Consider the following 18,171-nt stretch of genomic DNA (forward strand, 5'->3'; position numbering starts at 1 on the left):
CATTGATATGGTATACCCTCCGTCCCCTGGGAACTTTGGCGATTTGATCAAATAAATCTATTAAATATAATTTAAATCTCTTTATTGTCAACAAGTACTTTTTTCAAACGGTTTTATTTAGTTCGACCCGTACGGAATTTGTTTATTTGGTTCAAAATTAGAAATTGAAATTTAAGCACCTTCCTGTTGTCAGATTGATCTGAAATTTGGTACATACATTTAATTTAGATGACAGTACAATATAATAAAATCAATAACATTATAAATCTAAGATGGCCGCCGATACAAAATGGCGGATTACATATTTTTCCTTAACCACCTCAATGTGGGTATCAAATGAACGGGCTACACTAGTAAAACACGGTGATTATGTCAAAATTTAAAATTCAAGATGGACGCCGTTTCAATATGGCGGACTAGGTACATATTTTTCCACAACCACCACAATATGAGTATCAAAAAACTGTTTAACGTAAAAGTTTTATAAATGTATTCATTTTCCTAACAAACATAGATGTGCTGTTTGATCTTACTAGCATTGAAATAATGAACCTATTTTTGATTAAATTACCTTTTCCATACTATAGCTGTATGTAAAAGATTGTCTTGTGTTATAAGACCGCCCTTTGTACTTTTTATTTATATTATTGTGAACCTATTTAAATGTATCCTAAAGTGTACAATAAAGAATATTAAATATTAAATAAAATTTTTAAATTAGAGCAATGGCAATTTTATAAATTGAATGTACAGAGTGTGAAATAAGATTGTATTGCAAGAAACGAACCCGCGACGTATGATTGCAAGTCTTAATCCTTACCGTTGGGCTACAATTGCTCATTTGTTGTGTTTTTATTTAATAAACTAAGCTATTACTATCTTGGCTTTTAAAGAAAATAGCGATCGCGAGGTTAGTGCTATTCAACGATCACTTCCGTAGCAAGTGTCAAGAAATATTGATATCAAATTTCAAGAGTGTCTCCAATGCGATAGTTAGCTTAAAAATAATATAATTATAATAATATTAAATCCGCATAAATATTTGATTTAATTATGAATAAAATAAATATTTGTTTTATATGAATTTTTATTTATTTGAATTTAAAATTCAAATTCTGCTACCGGACACCGTTTACAATATTAAAATTTTCATAAAATATCTTAGACATTATTTTCTTAGTTTTAAATTTAAAATTAAAAGTATACTATTAAATAAATCTAATTATAGCATTCAAGAGTTTTTAGTTGATCGAAACGAATGGAATTTGGTTTGTTGACTCATTTATATAATTGATATTATAATGTACCTATAAAACATTGTTAAAATTTCTTATAAAAGAGCAAATGTTGAGTTTCTGGTAGCCGATTAGCAGATCACAGTTCCAAGCCGGTGCTTGCTTGTTTACTGACCTTATAATATTAAATGAAGCGACATATTGCATAAAGCTATATTAAATTTTATCGAAAATAACTAATGCAATTTATTTATTAAGTCTTGTTTATATTTCTACATATATTTCTACATATATATCAAATGTTACTTAGTTGTGTTAGTACAACTAACTTTTTAGTCTAATGATGAAGGGGGAAAGCCTGCTCTTTCAGCTTCCAGGATTCTCTGTTTTTAGCAAGATTCATTCAATTATATCCAATAGATTCAGGTGTTACCTTATGGAAGTTCATCCTAATCAAGAAAGGGACTAATATATAGCTACTTCCGTTATGCAGCAGTAGTCGTGCAAAGAAGTGCACCGCCCGCCACCGACCCTGAGCCCTGAGTCCGATGAAGCTGTAAAAGCCAAAACGGCTAACAGCGCCCATCAACTTTCGAATATAGCCTAGTCGCCACCGACCAGTGCCAAACAATGAGTTTCGCACAGGCACTGGTCGGTGTAACATCTACTGCGGATGCCCTGTGGAGGGTAAATTAACGGTGGTAGTTGTGTTTACCGCACGTGCATTTATCAGCGGGCTGGCGGGCGGTGCACTTCTTTGCACGACTACTGTCGCATAGCGGAAGTAGCTATATATTAGCCCCTTTCTTAGTTATTCAATTATATTCTGCCGTTTGCAATATTATCAGAAGACTTTCGTTTTACTGCTCTATCTATATTTCTTTTACCTGATGATCCTTTCCTAAGGAGTTCCAAGTTTTAAGAGCTCAATGTCACCCAGAGAGCAATGGAAAGGAATATGCTCGGAGTTAAGCTGCGAGAGTCAGAAATAAGTAGAAGAACCTAGATCACTTAGCTCGGAGAATTGATCATCAGAATTGGCAGTGAGTAGGGGACATCGCTTGTGCAACTAATGGCCGTTTGGGCAGAAAGTGGTGACCACCAGCCGGTAGAGCGCTGTGTGTGGGCCCACTGGGTGGACATAGTGGACAAGAGAATATTTGAACAATTACCTGCCATCCATGTCTTTCGCTTTTATGGAGTCTTTATAAACCATGTTAATAAATCACTGTATCTATGATATATTTCTAAGCATACAGCCTTTAAAGTTGCCCGCTTGAGTAAAAATTGTCAAATTAAGAACTCTTTTGGTGTCTAAAATCGTAAGCCAGGCGTGTGATCGCTTTTCTCTTCATTTTATTTTGTTTTGATGTATCATTCTGCAATGTATATAGTAAATTTTTAATTTTATATCACATATAAAGGAACATATTTTAATGTAATTTCAATTTATGTGTAGTACTGTTGTATCTAAATAAATAAACATATAAATTGACAGCAAATAAGATTCATTCATAAGCATTTTAGAAAATTAAAACCGAAGATAAAGATGCCGATCATAAAACAAGTCGCCGTTTAATCTGCGAAGAAAAAGTTTGGGAACACCACGATGGTAGATTGGTTTTAATCACCGTGACTTTGAGATTGTTAATTAAAAATTCAATTACCGTTTGAAAGCTATCTTCCCCAATACCGCTCGCCACCCACTACCGCCCTTTCTCATAAATAGACTTTATATTTTTAAAACACGTAAAAAAAATTTCAATAAAATCAATATATATACATACAGATGTTTTTATTTATTATTGTATGTATATTTAGAGTAGGTATTATACCTTATTTATTATAAATATATATGGTATATACATATATATGTATGTTTTGTACACGTTAACTACCCATTATATATAATTCTACCTTTTCAATGCTATATGTCTCTAAGATATTGCCTTGTGTGATAAGACCGCCCATTGTACTTTTTTGTATATTATTGTAAAACTTATTAAATGTATCTTAACGTGTACAATAAAGAATATTAAATGAATAAATTATTGATTTATTATTATTGAACCAATTTAATAAGTTTGTTTTTCTGCCATTCATCGGCAGAGATCTTTTAATTTGAATTTAATGCCAGGTTTTTTAATATCAATTTTTTTTACACTCACAACTATTTCATATTTACAGCCTCTTCCACGAGGTCTGTGCTTTAATTCGATTTTTAAATTCTTAACTTGTAAAGCACTGATCTTATTAACATAAACCTAACCTAAACATTGAACCGGATTCACACAATTTTAAGTGAACAGATCATTTGTTAAAGTCAAGTGGGGCGTTAAAGAGTGGGAGGGCTGTGCCCTCTTTCCCTCCGTACCTCCCTCAGGCGTGCGACGCGCCGATAAGCTGAACAAGCAACTCCCTCTGGCGGATTGGAAGCAATTTACACTTAACAATGCGTATAAGTGATAAGGTACTTTTGGGAGCTAGGTATTAAGTATGGCTCAGTGATTGCACTGCTATTTATAATCATACTTCACCAGTTCGATCCCTGAACGAGTTATATTCGTATCAGAAAAACTCCAATTCACAGCACAGTAAATACTTTTATTCCATTTCTAATACAGTAATACCCCGCTTTACGCGACCCCGTTATACGCGGTTTCACTATAACGCGAATTGAATTACGCGAAAGAGTGCGTATAAATATAGTAGTCATCAACTTCTCTATGGTGTCTTGACCATCTGTCAAACAATTAAAAACAGTGTTGGGTATTATGAACGTATTTTACAAGAACGTAAACAAAACGTTACCCAAAAGACAATAGATGTATTTTTTCGTAAAAAATAAGAGTATGTATTGTATAAAGTGTTCCTAGAATTAAAGTGATTAATTAAAATGATTTGTTTTTTTTTTGTTATAATTTTTGACTATGTTTAATCATAAACCTCGTTATACGCGAATTTCAGTTAACGCGATTATTTTTGGGAACGTATCCCTCGCGTAGAGCGGGGTATTACTGTACTCTTATAGGCCAACTAGCATAGTTTCCACTAGACAACTTATCACTTCGATGGTTATCGAACGAGTGACAGAGATCCCGACTCAATAATCAAAACGCTGTTTCATCCCCACCACTCTCAATCCTTTTACCGGAAGTTGTCACATAAGAGTGACGGGGTCGAGTAGTGTTGCCATTTAAAAAAATAAAACTACCTTTTATATATATACTAGCTGATCCCGCAAACGTTGTTTTGCAAAAAAAAAATGATATTTTAATTTACAAATAAAAAATAAGGGTTGATCGTAGAGGGGTGAAAATTTATGGTTGTATGTATTCTTGTATGCTGTATCATAAAAAAATAAAAACAAAAAATTTCGTTAAAAAAATAATTTTTTTTTTAAGTGTGAACAACCTTTATCACTTAGGGGTATAGAAAATAGATAGTAGCCGATTCTCAGACCTATTCAATACGCATATTAAATTTGGTAAAAATCAGTCAAGCCGTTTCAGAGTAGTTCAAGTTCGAACACCGTGACACGAGAATTTTATATATTAGATTAGATTACACACTATTCCAATAACAATTATACATTGGTGGAAATGTCTTTTAGTCATTGACTATACGTGTAAAAGCCTTAAAGAAGTGAATGTATAGTTCATTCACTGTCAATTAATGTCTGGTCAACATTAATTTATTTCTATATCCCCAAAATGGGGCAGATGGCATCCACAGTACGTTGCCTTTGCGCTTTATTTCGCTCCACGTCATTCCAACTGCTTTCATTTCTGTAGTGATCATCTGCCAGGTTTGTTTTGGGCGGCCACGTCTTCGCTTTCCTTGAGGATTCCATTCTAGAGCTTGCTACGGTATGTGATCAGGGTCTCTTCGGAACGTGTGGCCTATCCAGTTCCACTTGTGGCGTTTGATCTGCTGGTCGATCGGTATCTCACTGCAGCGAGTCCTGAGATCTACGTTGATTTTCTCAAGCCAGTATATACCGAGAATACGTCGAAGACAGTTGTTAACGAAGACTTGGAGCCGACGCGAGATATCTTAGGTGCCCTTCCACGTCTTGGATCTATATAGCATCACGATTTACACATCGGACCGGAAGATTTTGAGCTTAACTCTCCTAGTCATTTTCTTTGATTGCCATACAGAACGGAACAGTGCGAAGGCTGTCTTTCCCTTGGCGATATCTGGTACATCCATTAAAATCAAAAGTTGTAAAAATTATATAATTTATTATTTTTTTATATTGATAACATAGTTAAAGGCGTTTTAAAAATTGGGTTTACTGAAGATAAAATTTATTTATTATTTATTATCTATACCTGCAGACTTGTACTTCCAGAAGCTATTAGCCTGGAGCATTAACTTACAAAAAAAATTGATTTATATTTATTTCAGAGATAAATTTATTTATTGAATAAATGAGAAATTAATAAAAAAAATAATTGGTCGATAAATACTGCTCTTTCTTACCTTAAATCTAGATTCCTTTTCTTACGTGACTCATATGATATGTTGCTTAGATTATCGGAAACTTGAAATTGACTTTTTACTCATTCTACTATGTTTATAGTGAAATATTTCACTGTTGTCGCTGTTAGGTTATGTAATGAGGTACCAGAACCAATTAGATGTGCTAAATCATTGCTAAAAGAGCACTTTCTTGGACTCTAAAATAGGATATTATGTAGAATTTGCTATTTATATTGTATTTTTGTAATACCTTTTCCACGTATATGTGTATATACATATACGTATATGTTCATGTGTTTTATACTCTGAAATGTGTAGTATATTTTAATGTTTTTATTTATTTTATTATTTATACCCTACCGGTGATGATATACGGATTCGAAACTTGGTTACTTAATGAGAGAGAGGAAGAGAATGTGATATAGAATCAGAAATGGCGAGATCCGCCGAAGAACCAGGATCACCGACGTAGCTCAAAGAATTGCTGAAAAAATTAGCTCGTGGTGAACTTTTGGAGGAGGTCTTCGTCTTTTAGTGAGCTATCAGCTGATATGATGATGAAAAAATTATTTTGGCATATTTTTATGATGTACATAAAAATATTAAATTAATTTCAAAAGACTTGTGACACTGATTGTACTATCAATAAAGTTCGTATAAACACTATTAAGTTAATAATATAACACTTACTCGTAAATAATTATAATTTGCATTGCATGTAGTTTAAACTACATATCTCTAAAATCATAACACATACAAAAGCGTTAATGTATTTAAATTTTTTACAATTTCTCATATCGGTAAATTAAGACGCGCAGACGAGTGGAACGGTGATCCCGTTGTCGCGGAGTCATTGACCTTAATACAAACTTGACTTTAGTTCGCGACTGTACAATAATGCGTACACACGTACTAATGGTCTTGTAAATATACGTGACAAAAAAAAATTAAATTACATTTTTATTGGTTCTGTGGTGTATTGTGAAAATTTTTAAATTTGGAATGCGTTAACTTTTTTAAATCGTAAGTGTTTAAAATTTTATTTTCTTACGTGCCTGTCGTAATATGTTTTGATAGTTTCAAGAGGTCAACCGTGACCTTGTAAAGGTCAACGGAAGACACTGAATGAAGGCTGCTTAGAACCGGTGCTAATAGAAAATTCTGGGGGGCATATGTCCAGCTGTGGACATTTTCTTACCTAAATTATGAAGAAATTGATGTCGCTATAATCCATTCGCTATCTAGAGCTACCGAAACTTCTGTACCTCGCCTTAGCACATGCGGGACGAGACGGTGGGGGAGTATAGGCTGTTTGTAACTCGCAGCACCTTCAAACTCTTTCTAAAACCGCCCATCTCTGGAGTCTACTATGTTACGAAGAAAAATAGTCATCCTCTCAACTATAAGTGGATAAAAATGTTATTAATAACACTTGTAGCACGATGTTAGAGATTTTTAATGGAATCAGGCGTTACCTTGCGGAAGTCCTTCCTAAGTAAGAAAAGAACCAATATTTAGCTACTTCCGCACATGCAGTGGTAGTCGTGCAACAAAGTGCACCGCCCGCCAGCCCGCTGATAAATGCGGACGCGGCAAACAATGCGAATTACACAACTGCCACCGTTAAATCACTCAACACGTATTTCACTCCTCCACGGGGCATCTTCAGGAGTTATGTTACACCGATTAGTGCCAAACACAGAGTGACATGAGAGTTAAATATATATTATGGTATATTTATATATAACTATAGTAAATAGTAGCCATTAGTATATTTATATAAGGTGTATTACTATCTTAGTGGAAATTTTCTGTGTCAATTTTATATTTTAACCTACCTCCTTTTTATCGCTTCACTACCTGAAAGGTTAACTGGTAGAGAATGCCTTCGGGGTTAAATTCGCCATTATACATACATTGTATAAAAAGTGTTAAATAAGTAAGGCTTTATTTCAGATGCTTCGTATTCTTCTGATTACTGGATTAGCGGTAATTCCCGTGTACTTTCTATACAAGGGAAATCCCCCGCCGCTGCCGGATTTAAACCTGAACGAATGGTGGGGACCAGAGGAGTTGAAGATGTTACAAGATAAGAGCATTAGACCTTTTAAAGTTAATTTTTCTAATGTGGTAAGTATTGAAATGTTTTCAACACCTGACATGCGGGTATAGCGTGTGCTGTGCAAAAATGGCAGTAAATCGAAAATTATTTAATTTTTACGAACGAAACCTTTTTTTATATAATGCCTAAATATATTCGTACGTCACGTAAAAATACGTAATATTCATACAGTTGGGCGAAAGTAGGTTTAGATAATTTATTGTCTGATTTCACAAACTATGTCTGTTTTTTTAGGAAGATTTTCTACACCTTGAAGCTCCCTATGCCTTTCTCTAGGCTCTAATAAATTATTAACTTCTATCTGAACATTTAATGGAATCAGGCGTTACCTTGCGGAAGTCCATCCTAAGCAAGAAAAGGAACAATATTTAGCCACTTCCGGGCATGCAGTGGTAGTCGTGTAACAAAGTACACCGCCCGCCAGCCCGCTGATAAATGCGTATGCGGCAAACAATGCGAATTACACAACTGCCACCGTTAAATCACTCAACACGTGTTTTACCCCTCCACAGGGGCATCTTCAGGAGTTATGTTACACCGATTAGTGCAAAACATAGTCTCTATGTTTGACAGTAATCGGTGTAACATTCGGGCGGTGCACTTTGTTGCACGACTACCACTGCATGTGCGGAAGTGGCTAAATATTGGTCCTTTTCTTGCTTCTATCTAAACAATTCTGTAAGCTTTTATAATAAATTACTATGAAAATGATGTAGTCAAAAACGTAATAAAATTTGAAGACACTCCTATCAATGGTCATCACTGCAAAACATGAGGATGGAGTGGCCATCACTTCTACGTGCGATGTGGTCAACCTACTGCCACTTAAACTCGCAAATTTCATTCATCTGAGTTCTTCGTTTTTGATTAGATCTCATAGAGGAATCTCGAATAGCTCTCTCTCTATGGCCCACTATGATAACGTTTTTCTTTATCGTCTTATTTTCGGGATATCAACCTTCCTATTTTCGCTCTCTCTCTCACGCTTCAAAACTACTTTCTTTCTTTCCTCTTTCATCCTTCATATTTTCTATCATTCTCACAGCATACATTTACTTTGCATTCAGGCAACGCCTCCTACTTCTCGCCACATTTCTTGTTACACGGTTTTGTTTTGCCTAATTATATCTTTTATAACATTGTAATATAGCCGTAAGCAAGGCGGCTCTCTTCCTCCTGCAAAAGGAAAGTGACTCTGTGAAGAGTTGCTAATGATGCTCAGAGTGAGAGATCACGTTACTGTGTGGCATCTAAGCTATTTGCTATCTCAAAGTGTAACTTAAAATGTCAACCCGCGATATAATATTGTAAGCTACAACTACCTACTCTTTCTCTAATTATCTTCTGTCTTCTACAGATGATAGAAGATTTAAGAAAACGGCTCAAGAGACGCAGAGAGTACGTCCCTCCTCTGGAGGGTGTCGGATTCGAATACGGCTTCAACAGCGGTCAAACTGAACGCTGGCTTCGTTACTGGGCGAAGAAATATCCTTTTGAAGAGAGGGAGAAGTTCCTCAACCGTTTCCAGCAGTACAAGACCAATATCCAAGGACTGGATATACACTTCCTTTGGGTTAAGCCTGACGTATGTTGAAAGCGTATAATTTAGACAAGACGGAAATGTTAAAAAGAAAGATAGGTTACGTATTCACACAATTCTATTTTATGCGAGTTGCCACAAATTCTTTCAACTTATATCTGAAGAAGAGATAAATAAAAGACAAATTTTATCATTATCTTCGTTTCATCTGGTCATCAGGAAATCAAATATATCTAAACATGACACTACTAAGGTCAATACACCAATACCTCACTTTGCGTCGAGGTTACGTTCAAAAAAACACGACGCAAATTGAAACGCCGCAAAGTGAATTAAGATTTTCTATAGCAAATTATGTAAAGATCGAAGATAGGTTCCAGCGTTACGAAAATACTACTTTTTAAAAAGAAAATTGTACAAAGTAAACATTTAAAAAACGAAAATAATATAACTCTGCCAATAAATAAATTGGAATAATATTTACCCTTTTTGTAATCAGAAACAACACGTAAAATTTCTTATAAATTTATTATTCTATTTTTTTAAAAAAAGCACAACACACAACGTTATTGAAACTGAACTCTAAAAATAGCAAAACAAAGTGGAAATAAAACTGTATTCAAATCGCGTTGATTTTCAGTTAGAAAGGGAATCCCCGAGTTTTGATGGCATGGCGCAATCAGAAACAAAAGTGCTGCCAACTTTTAAAAAAAAGAAAATTTCAAAAAAAAAAATTATAGACTCGAACCCAAAACAACGCAACCTCGAAAATCTAACGACGCACAGTGAAAATTAGTACTAATTAAGCAGCGACGCGAATTCGAAAAAAACGCAAAACGAAACGACGTAAAGCGAGGTATTAGTGTAAATGTAAAAAATATTATACCCGAAAATGTAGTCTCTGTCCTAACAATATTATAGGGGTAAGGATACGTCCCCAAAAACAATGGCCATTAAAAAAGATTTAGAGCGTGATAGATTCTTCTCGATAGAGTCCAGATTATATCAATGTGTTCAAATTTCGAAGGTTCTTAGCAAAGCCATACGAAAAAAAAGATATACGTTTCATCGTTTTAAAAATCTAGAACGTCATAGAATAATTAATGCATTTTTTCAGATTTCAAAAGACGTGGAAACGGTTCCGTTGTTACTACTGCATGGTTGGCCTGGTTCCGTACGTGAGTTTTATGAGACCATACCTCATCTTACCGCAGTTAGCGAAGACCGGGATTACTGCATAGAGGTCATTGCTCCGAGTTTAGCAGGCTTTGGGTTTTCCGACGTAAGTACAAATAAAATTTTAATAATTATTTATTAAAGATGGTGTCCCATAAATCAACGTCAAGCCAACGTCGATCTTCCTTATCAATAAATAGATTTACATATATATACTAGCTGATACCGCAATCGATTTTTTGCAAAAAAAAAATAATGTTTTTTATTTACAAATAAAAAATTAGGGTTGATCGTATAGGGGTGAAAATTTAGAGTTGCATGTATTTTTATATGCTGTATCATAAAAATATAAAAACAAAAAAAAAATCGTCAAAAAATTGAAAAAAATTTTTTAAGGGTGTACAACCCTTATCACTTAGGGGTATAGAAAATAGATAGTAGCCGATTCTCAGACCAACTGAATACGCATATAAAATTTGGTAAAAATCGGTCAAGCCGTTTCGGAGGAGTACGGTAACTAACATGGAAATTTTATATATTAGATATTTCTTCTTATTTTATTCGACATAAGAACATTTAAATCATCATACCTTTATGGCGGTTACGAAGAAGTGAAACAAGAAATTATATCTATGTTCTAGACTTTTCTTTGACGAATAAGTCTGCAAAACTATGCAAAGATCCAACGTACCTTCCAAGAAACATCACGCGAGGGTCATCAGATGATCACAGCGTCAGTTCTAGGCTTAGGAAGTCGCTGCTCACCAGAGCACTAGCTCAGACTCACATCCTCTAATCGACTCTTAGATAAGTTAAATCATAAAGAAAGATTCTTGTAATTTTTTCTAAATAAAATATGTTACTAATAAAGTATATTATTCAAATAATAAAATGAGCCTTTAATATTTAATGGAATCAGGCGTTACCTTGCGGAAGTCGGCACATAATTAAAAATTTTAAATTATGTTATTATTCTTAATATCGTCTTTTAAATCCATAAACGCCAACTGCAAGGCCTAGGTCTCATTAAAAAATATGTAATGGAATTAGGCGTTACCTTGCGGAAGTCCATCCTAAGTAAGAAAAGGACCAATATTATATACCAGTCTCTCTGTGTTTATCACTAATCGGTTTAACATAACTCCTGAAGATGCCCCGATTTGACGGTGGCAGTTGTGTAATTCGCATTGTTTGCCGCATACGCATTTATCAGCGGGCTGGCGGGCGGTGCACTTTGTTGCACGACTACCACTGCATGTGCGGAAGTGGCTAAATATTGGTCCTTTTCTTACTGAGCCTTTATAAATCAAATATTGGAGAGCCATAAAAAAAATGATGAAATGTTTGTTAAAGGCAGCGGTCCGTCAGGGAATGGGAACTGCTCAGATGTCGGTAGTGATGAGGAACCTTATGAGGAGATTGGGCTTCGAGAAGTTTTACGTGCAAGGTGGCGACTGGGGATCGATCATTGGTGGTCACATTGCCACTTTATTTCCACAGGTACGTTGTTAGAAAAAAATCAATTTTTTATATTATAGTAGTACCTCTCCACAGAAGGTAGACAGATTACCTTGTCAAGATCTAAATAGAAATCTATTGGAGAGGCTTATACCCAATAGTAGACGTTCTATGGTTGAAATGGTGGTGATAAATATAGTAATAAGTAAGGAGCAGGTCACCAACGTAGCTGGCATAATTGCATGTCAGATGTAGCATTGGGCCTGTCGCACCCCTCGAAACCGATGCCCATTGGGTTTGAAGAGTTCTTGAGGAATGACCACGTGCCAGTTGATGCGGCGTGGGTAGGCTCCCACTAGGTGGACCGATACATAGTTAAGGTCGCTGGAAGTCACTGGATGCAGACAGCGCAAGACCTGCCATCTTTCGGATGTTCAAGATGCAGAGGCAGATTCTAGGGGGACGACAGGCTACCCATTTGATAGGTTCTTGACTGATGACCACGTGCCAGTTGTTGCGGCGTGGGTAGGCTCCCACTGGGTGGACCGATGCGTAATTAAGGTCGTTGGAAGTTGCTGGAAGTCGTTGGAAGTCTATGGAAGTCGCTGGAAGTCACTGGATGCAGAGAGCGTAAGACCGGCCATCTTCCAGATGTTCATGATGCAGAGGCAGGTTCTGGGAGGACGACAGGGTTATGTGAGATTCCTACCCACCAAAACCCTCCCGCTGTGATGTCCGGAAAAGCGGTATCTCCCAGTCAGATATCGCCACGCAATCTTTGCTGTTTTATAGCCCGTCCCGGGGTATGCTTAGTCCACGCTACCCCAGAAACCTTCCTGGTGCTATCACGATGGGTCGAAACCACATCGATCTATCATCCGTCTCAGAGCCGCTGACACCAGGAGTTTAGGGACCCCATCCTTAACACCCGCGACTCTGAAGGTTTATGGTGGTTCTCGTTTAAGGTAAAAGAACACCATTCTTCGGATGGGGAAAGGCCTATATCTATGACTATTCTACGAGATACATTGGTGACCTTGAATCTCCTGTGAGTCTCCACATTTCAGATTATTCTGAGCAAGTATTACTCTTAATTTTCCCAACTTATTTATCTTTTCTTATTTTACTTATACAGCAATAATGACTCTTTTATCAGGATGTTCTGGGCTTTCACACGAATATGCCTTTAACAAGTTCATCATCTTCCTTCTTGGTGCCATTGATCGGTGCCATATATCCATCATTGCTCTTCAAGCCAAATGAAGTGGAACGGATGTATCCACTGAAGGACTTCTACTCCATGATCATGGAAGAGCTGGGCTACTTCCATCTTCATGCGACGAAACCGGATACCATAGGTGAGGTGATGTTTAACTAAATAAGAGAGAGAAGAGTAGTGGTAGTCCAGTGGTAGAGGAATGAGACTTGCGATCGCGCGGCTTTGATTTCCAGGATACAGTCTTATACTCACACTTTGTGACTGGTTTCCAGAGGATGAGCAGCAGAATCCTCTGCGTACCATAATGCAAAGTTGAGATCGCCAACTCACCGACTAGCTGTGGCGATTATGATATGTAATATCTTTTTATAGATATATTTGGGTGAGATCTATGCCTTGCAGAAGGCATCTATAGGTTGAAACGACGATACAAGATAAACAGTGTGTACGGGGTGATTATTTGTAGCATTTGTAAGCAAGAAGCTCTGTGTAGAAGCTTCAGCTATTTCCAATCAGCCTGTATAAAGTGATCACTCTGAAACTCTAAGGAATGCGAAAGGTAAAATACTTCAAGCCGTGCAGTCTGTAATAATAAGAATGTTAAAAACATTTTATTTTCCTTTATTATCATTATGTTATTTATTGTTTCTGAAACCATTGATTTAGATAGGATGTACCGTATCTGAATTAGCAGCAAATAAGTATAGATCAATTATATTATATAAATTATATGTTCATCCGTTAGAAGCTTTTACACAAAAAATACACATAAAAAATTGAAACTCAATAATTTTGTGGAAATTTGAAAATACAAAATTTTCTCATTCCTAGAAGATTGCAATAAAATGATACTAGACTCAGAAATAGAAAAAAGGCAAAACTAGCCAAAGTCAAAAAATAATTGAAAATGAAATGTACTTTATTTTAGGTATAGGGAAAAAGTAGAGTGATGTTTAAAAAAAATAGTAACATAGTGCCAAATAGTAAAATAACAAAAGAAATGTAAAGAGTCTGTGATAATAAATATAAAAAATTGTGATCTAGGAATGTAGATAAAAGATAGAAGGAGATCAAAGAAGAACTACAGATCATGTGAAGCGTAAAAGGAATGTATAAAAGATAAAAGTTGAATGTGATGGACGAAAGAGAATAAACTAATTTGTATCGTCCCTGCCTCACAGATGGTAGAGGGGTGGAGTAAAGAGATGTTCCCAAAAAGGAGGGATCGTATGCAAAAATAAATTCAAAATATGCTGATTCATTGACTGTTAGATGTAAAGCAGTTTTGCCGGATTAGCTTTAAAAATATAGATGTGGAACAAAAGACAAAATTGAATTTCGATCGAAAAATTTATGTTACTCGTAACTTGAGAATCGTTTAGTTGTGATTATCTATTTTAAGCATGAAAAGGACCAATAATTAGCCACTTCTGCACATGCAGTGGTAGTCGTGCAACAAAGTGCAACGCCCGCCAGCCCGCTGATAAATGCGTATGCGGCAAACAATGCGAATTACACAACTGCCACCGTTAACACGTGTTTCACCCCTCCACGGGGCATCTTCAGGGGTTATGTTACACCGATTAGTGCCAAACACAAATCTGCCAAACACATAATCTATTTTATTAGGGGTACCGGAAAGTAATGCTGCTTTCTTAAGTTAAATTCACACGACTACATTTTTAACGAGTTTTTATTTCAAATCAACAATATATTCGCCTTCTTTATCAACAACCTTTTGCCGTATATACAAATGTCGGAGCAGTAACAAATCAATCGGTTTTTCTGTAAATCATGTCGAAACGACATTACTTTCCGGTCCCCCTAATATATTAAAATTTCCAGGTATAGCCCTAACGGATTCTCCAGCAGGATTGCTGGTGTACATCCTTCAAATATTCTCTGCGTGGACATGCAGAGAGGACACGGCCAGAGCTGACGGTGGACTCAATCTCCACTTCCCGAAGGAGCAGTTGATTGACAACATCATGTTATATTGGGCACCAAATTCCATTAATACAGCCATTAGATTGTACGCAGAAACATTTAGTAAGAAACATTTGGAAACAAAATTAGACGAGTAAGTATTATTGGTATTTAAATTAAACGTAAGACAAAATTAAACCTAAAACCTTTTTATAAATTTACTAGCTGATGCCGCAAACGTTGTTTTGCCATGTATGTTATTTCTAGGAAACATTAAAAAACAAATAAAATATAAAGATTGATCGTAGAGGGGTGAAAATTTAGAGTTGTATGTATTTTTGTATGCAGTATCATTAAAAAATAAGTACAAAAAATTTTGTCTAAAAAATAAAAAAATGTGGGGATGAAAAATAGATGTTGTCCGATTCACCATCCTGGTATATGCACGATGAGATTCACGAAAATCGGTCGAGCCGTTTCGGAGGAGTTCAATCACGCACACTGTTACACGAGAATTTTATATATTAGATATTACTTTGTACCTAAATAAAAAAGAATTATTAAAAAAAATCAAGATAAAATTCGTTTATTCAACATTGGAACTTAACAGAACTCTTATTGATCGAAAACTTATTATTCTTTTTGAATCTATTTTATTTATTACTCCACTTCGCAAGGTGTTATAGTTGTGAAGAAGAAGCAGGAAGAAACTCCACAATAACACACCTTTTAATAAAGTTTAACATAGATTTATACATATACACTTGACAATTGCCATGGATTCTTGTCATTTAAATATTCGTTTATTGAATAAAAAGCCTTTACCCTCAATTAACTTTTAACGCGTTTGAGTTTTATAAATGGTAGTCTAATAATATTTTGCGACATTCTATTAAAAATCTAATTCCGTTTATTACTAATAAATTAGAGACTTTTTGCAGTCGAAACTTTGGTACAGACAGTTTTTCACGGTGCCTTGTAATTACACTATGGATGTCATCTATTTTTTTATTTATTATAATTATTGTAAAGGTACGTAATATTATTATAAATAAGTTGTGAGGTCACTGTAGGAATATTGACCAATTAAAACCGATTTCTCAAGGAGACTCGCGGCCCTAAGCCGTTAATAGGTCGGATGGCTCTCTTATAAAAAACTTTTTTTTACTCTCTCTCTCTTTCTCTCTCTCTTCTTTTGTACCTACTTTAATAACTAAGTATATATATATATATATATATATATATATATATATATATATAGGTATATATATAACCAAACATTTTTGTCAATATATTCAATACAATTTAACTAGTATATAAACTTAAAAACTAAGGCTTGAAAAAAAAACATAACATATTTCTGAATTGCACTTTATGCAGGATGTTTAATAATTCACTTCATTAAAACTTTTACACCACCACTAATCATCCTTTATAAGGTGCCATTGAGAATATGTTTCTCTAAAATTTAATTCATTTTATTTTAAAATAAAAATATCATATGCATATATTACAGCGTGTTTGGTTAAAAGTGTAAAAGATCTGGAGTGTATAGTATATCTTTATCATGATTGTACTAAGGTAGAAAATCTGCAAGAACATATTTATAACCTATAAAAGATTTTTTTTTTTAAAGAAATAAATTTAAATGTTTAATTTTCTTTTCAGAATCCCTACTCCCGTGCCTACTTGGTTATTGCAGACAAAACATGAACTTCTTTACCAATCGCCATTGGTAACAAAATTTAAATTCAATAATATATTAAACGTGACAGTTCTAAATGAAGGCGGCCATTTTGTTGCTTTAGAATTGCCAGAAGTTTTCGCCGATGACGTCATACGGGCGGTGGGAGAATTTAGAAAATGGAATAAAAGAAACGAAAAAGCGGAACTTTAATTTATTTGTATTATTATAAACAAATCTTTATTATACGTTGGTTGATAGTAGTTTTAAAAAAAATAAAACTTTAATTAATAATTATTATTTGAAAATATCAACCTTACTTGTAACCAAGTGAAAGGGACAAATGATTCTTGTGTGTGTTATATGTTAAGAAATATAAAGATGGGTTTACATGTGGCTATTTATTATACTTATACGCACACATATATACTCACATATGCACACACGTGAACTCACACAGATACATATATACGTACACATTATTTTTTCACGGTTTTTTTTTTAAATAACCTTTGACCAAGGCGGAGAACTTAAAATACTTAAATAAACGTGACGACCTATTTAATATTTCAGTTCTATACAAACTACGTATGTGTATAAATATATCTAATATATAAAATTCTCGTGTCACGGTGTTCGAACTTGAACTCCTCTGAAACGGCTCGACCGATTTTTACCAAATTTAATATGCGTATTCAGTAGGTCTGAGAATCGGCTACTATCTATTTTCCATACTTTTAAGTGATAAGGGAGGTCCACCTCTAATTTTTTTTTATTTTTTAAAAAAAATTTTTGGTTTTTATTTTATTATGACACAGCGTACCAAAATACATACAACCCTAAATTTTCACCCCTCTACGATTAACCCTTATTTTTTATTTGTTAATTAAAAACTTTAATTTTTTTTTTGCAAAACAACGTTTGCGGGATCAGCTAGTATTTTTTATATCAATTACATTGTTTAAATGATCCCGGTTCGTGGCCTCTGCCGACCGAAGCCGAAATCAGCAGATTGTCTCTTTCGAAAGGTCGATGTGCAATATTTATCGCCGGGTATTGTACCCGAATGAAGATTTTTTTAAATATTAATAAATAAGCTATGGTAGAGGACTGAGACTTGTGAACGTAGATCGCAGTTTCGATTCCCGGAAACAATCTTACATAATTCACACTGTTTATTAATTATAACATTGCTACAGCTCACAAACAAGTTTTAAGAGAATAGGTAGCAGTGTCCTCTGCGTACCATAATACCACACTGCCATCGCCAACCCGCCTGTTAACCGTGGCGATTATGGTATATCCCTCCACAGATATCGTAAG

The 18,171-nt window shown here is 34.9% G+C and overlaps 1 protein-coding gene across 1 annotated transcript; it reads left to right on the top strand.

The window, feature by feature from the left end:
* The first annotated feature begins 7,676 nt into the window (after window positions 1-7,676).
* LOC137924684 (juvenile hormone epoxide hydrolase-like) lies at window positions 7,677-17,061 on the top strand. Its single transcript, XM_068768103.1, has 7 exons — window positions 7,677-7,853; window positions 9,203-9,430; window positions 10,503-10,667; window positions 11,915-12,061; window positions 13,176-13,377; window positions 15,084-15,318; window positions 16,833-17,061. The coding sequence occupies exons 1-7, from the start codon at window positions 7,680-7,682 to the stop codon at window positions 17,059-17,061; spliced, it is 1,380 nt and encodes a 459-aa protein (XP_068624204.1). The 5' UTR covers window positions 7,677-7,679.
* Window positions 17,062-18,171: the final 1,110 nt, after the last annotated feature.

Source organism: Battus philenor, unplaced genomic scaffold (genome assembly GCF_028537555.1).
Source record: "Battus philenor isolate CCGP_79_NKW_IND1 unplaced genomic scaffold, ilBatPhil1.0.hap1 SCAF_24, whole genome shotgun sequence".
Lineage (NCBI taxonomy): Eukaryota > Metazoa > Arthropoda > Insecta > Lepidoptera > Papilionidae > Battus > Battus philenor.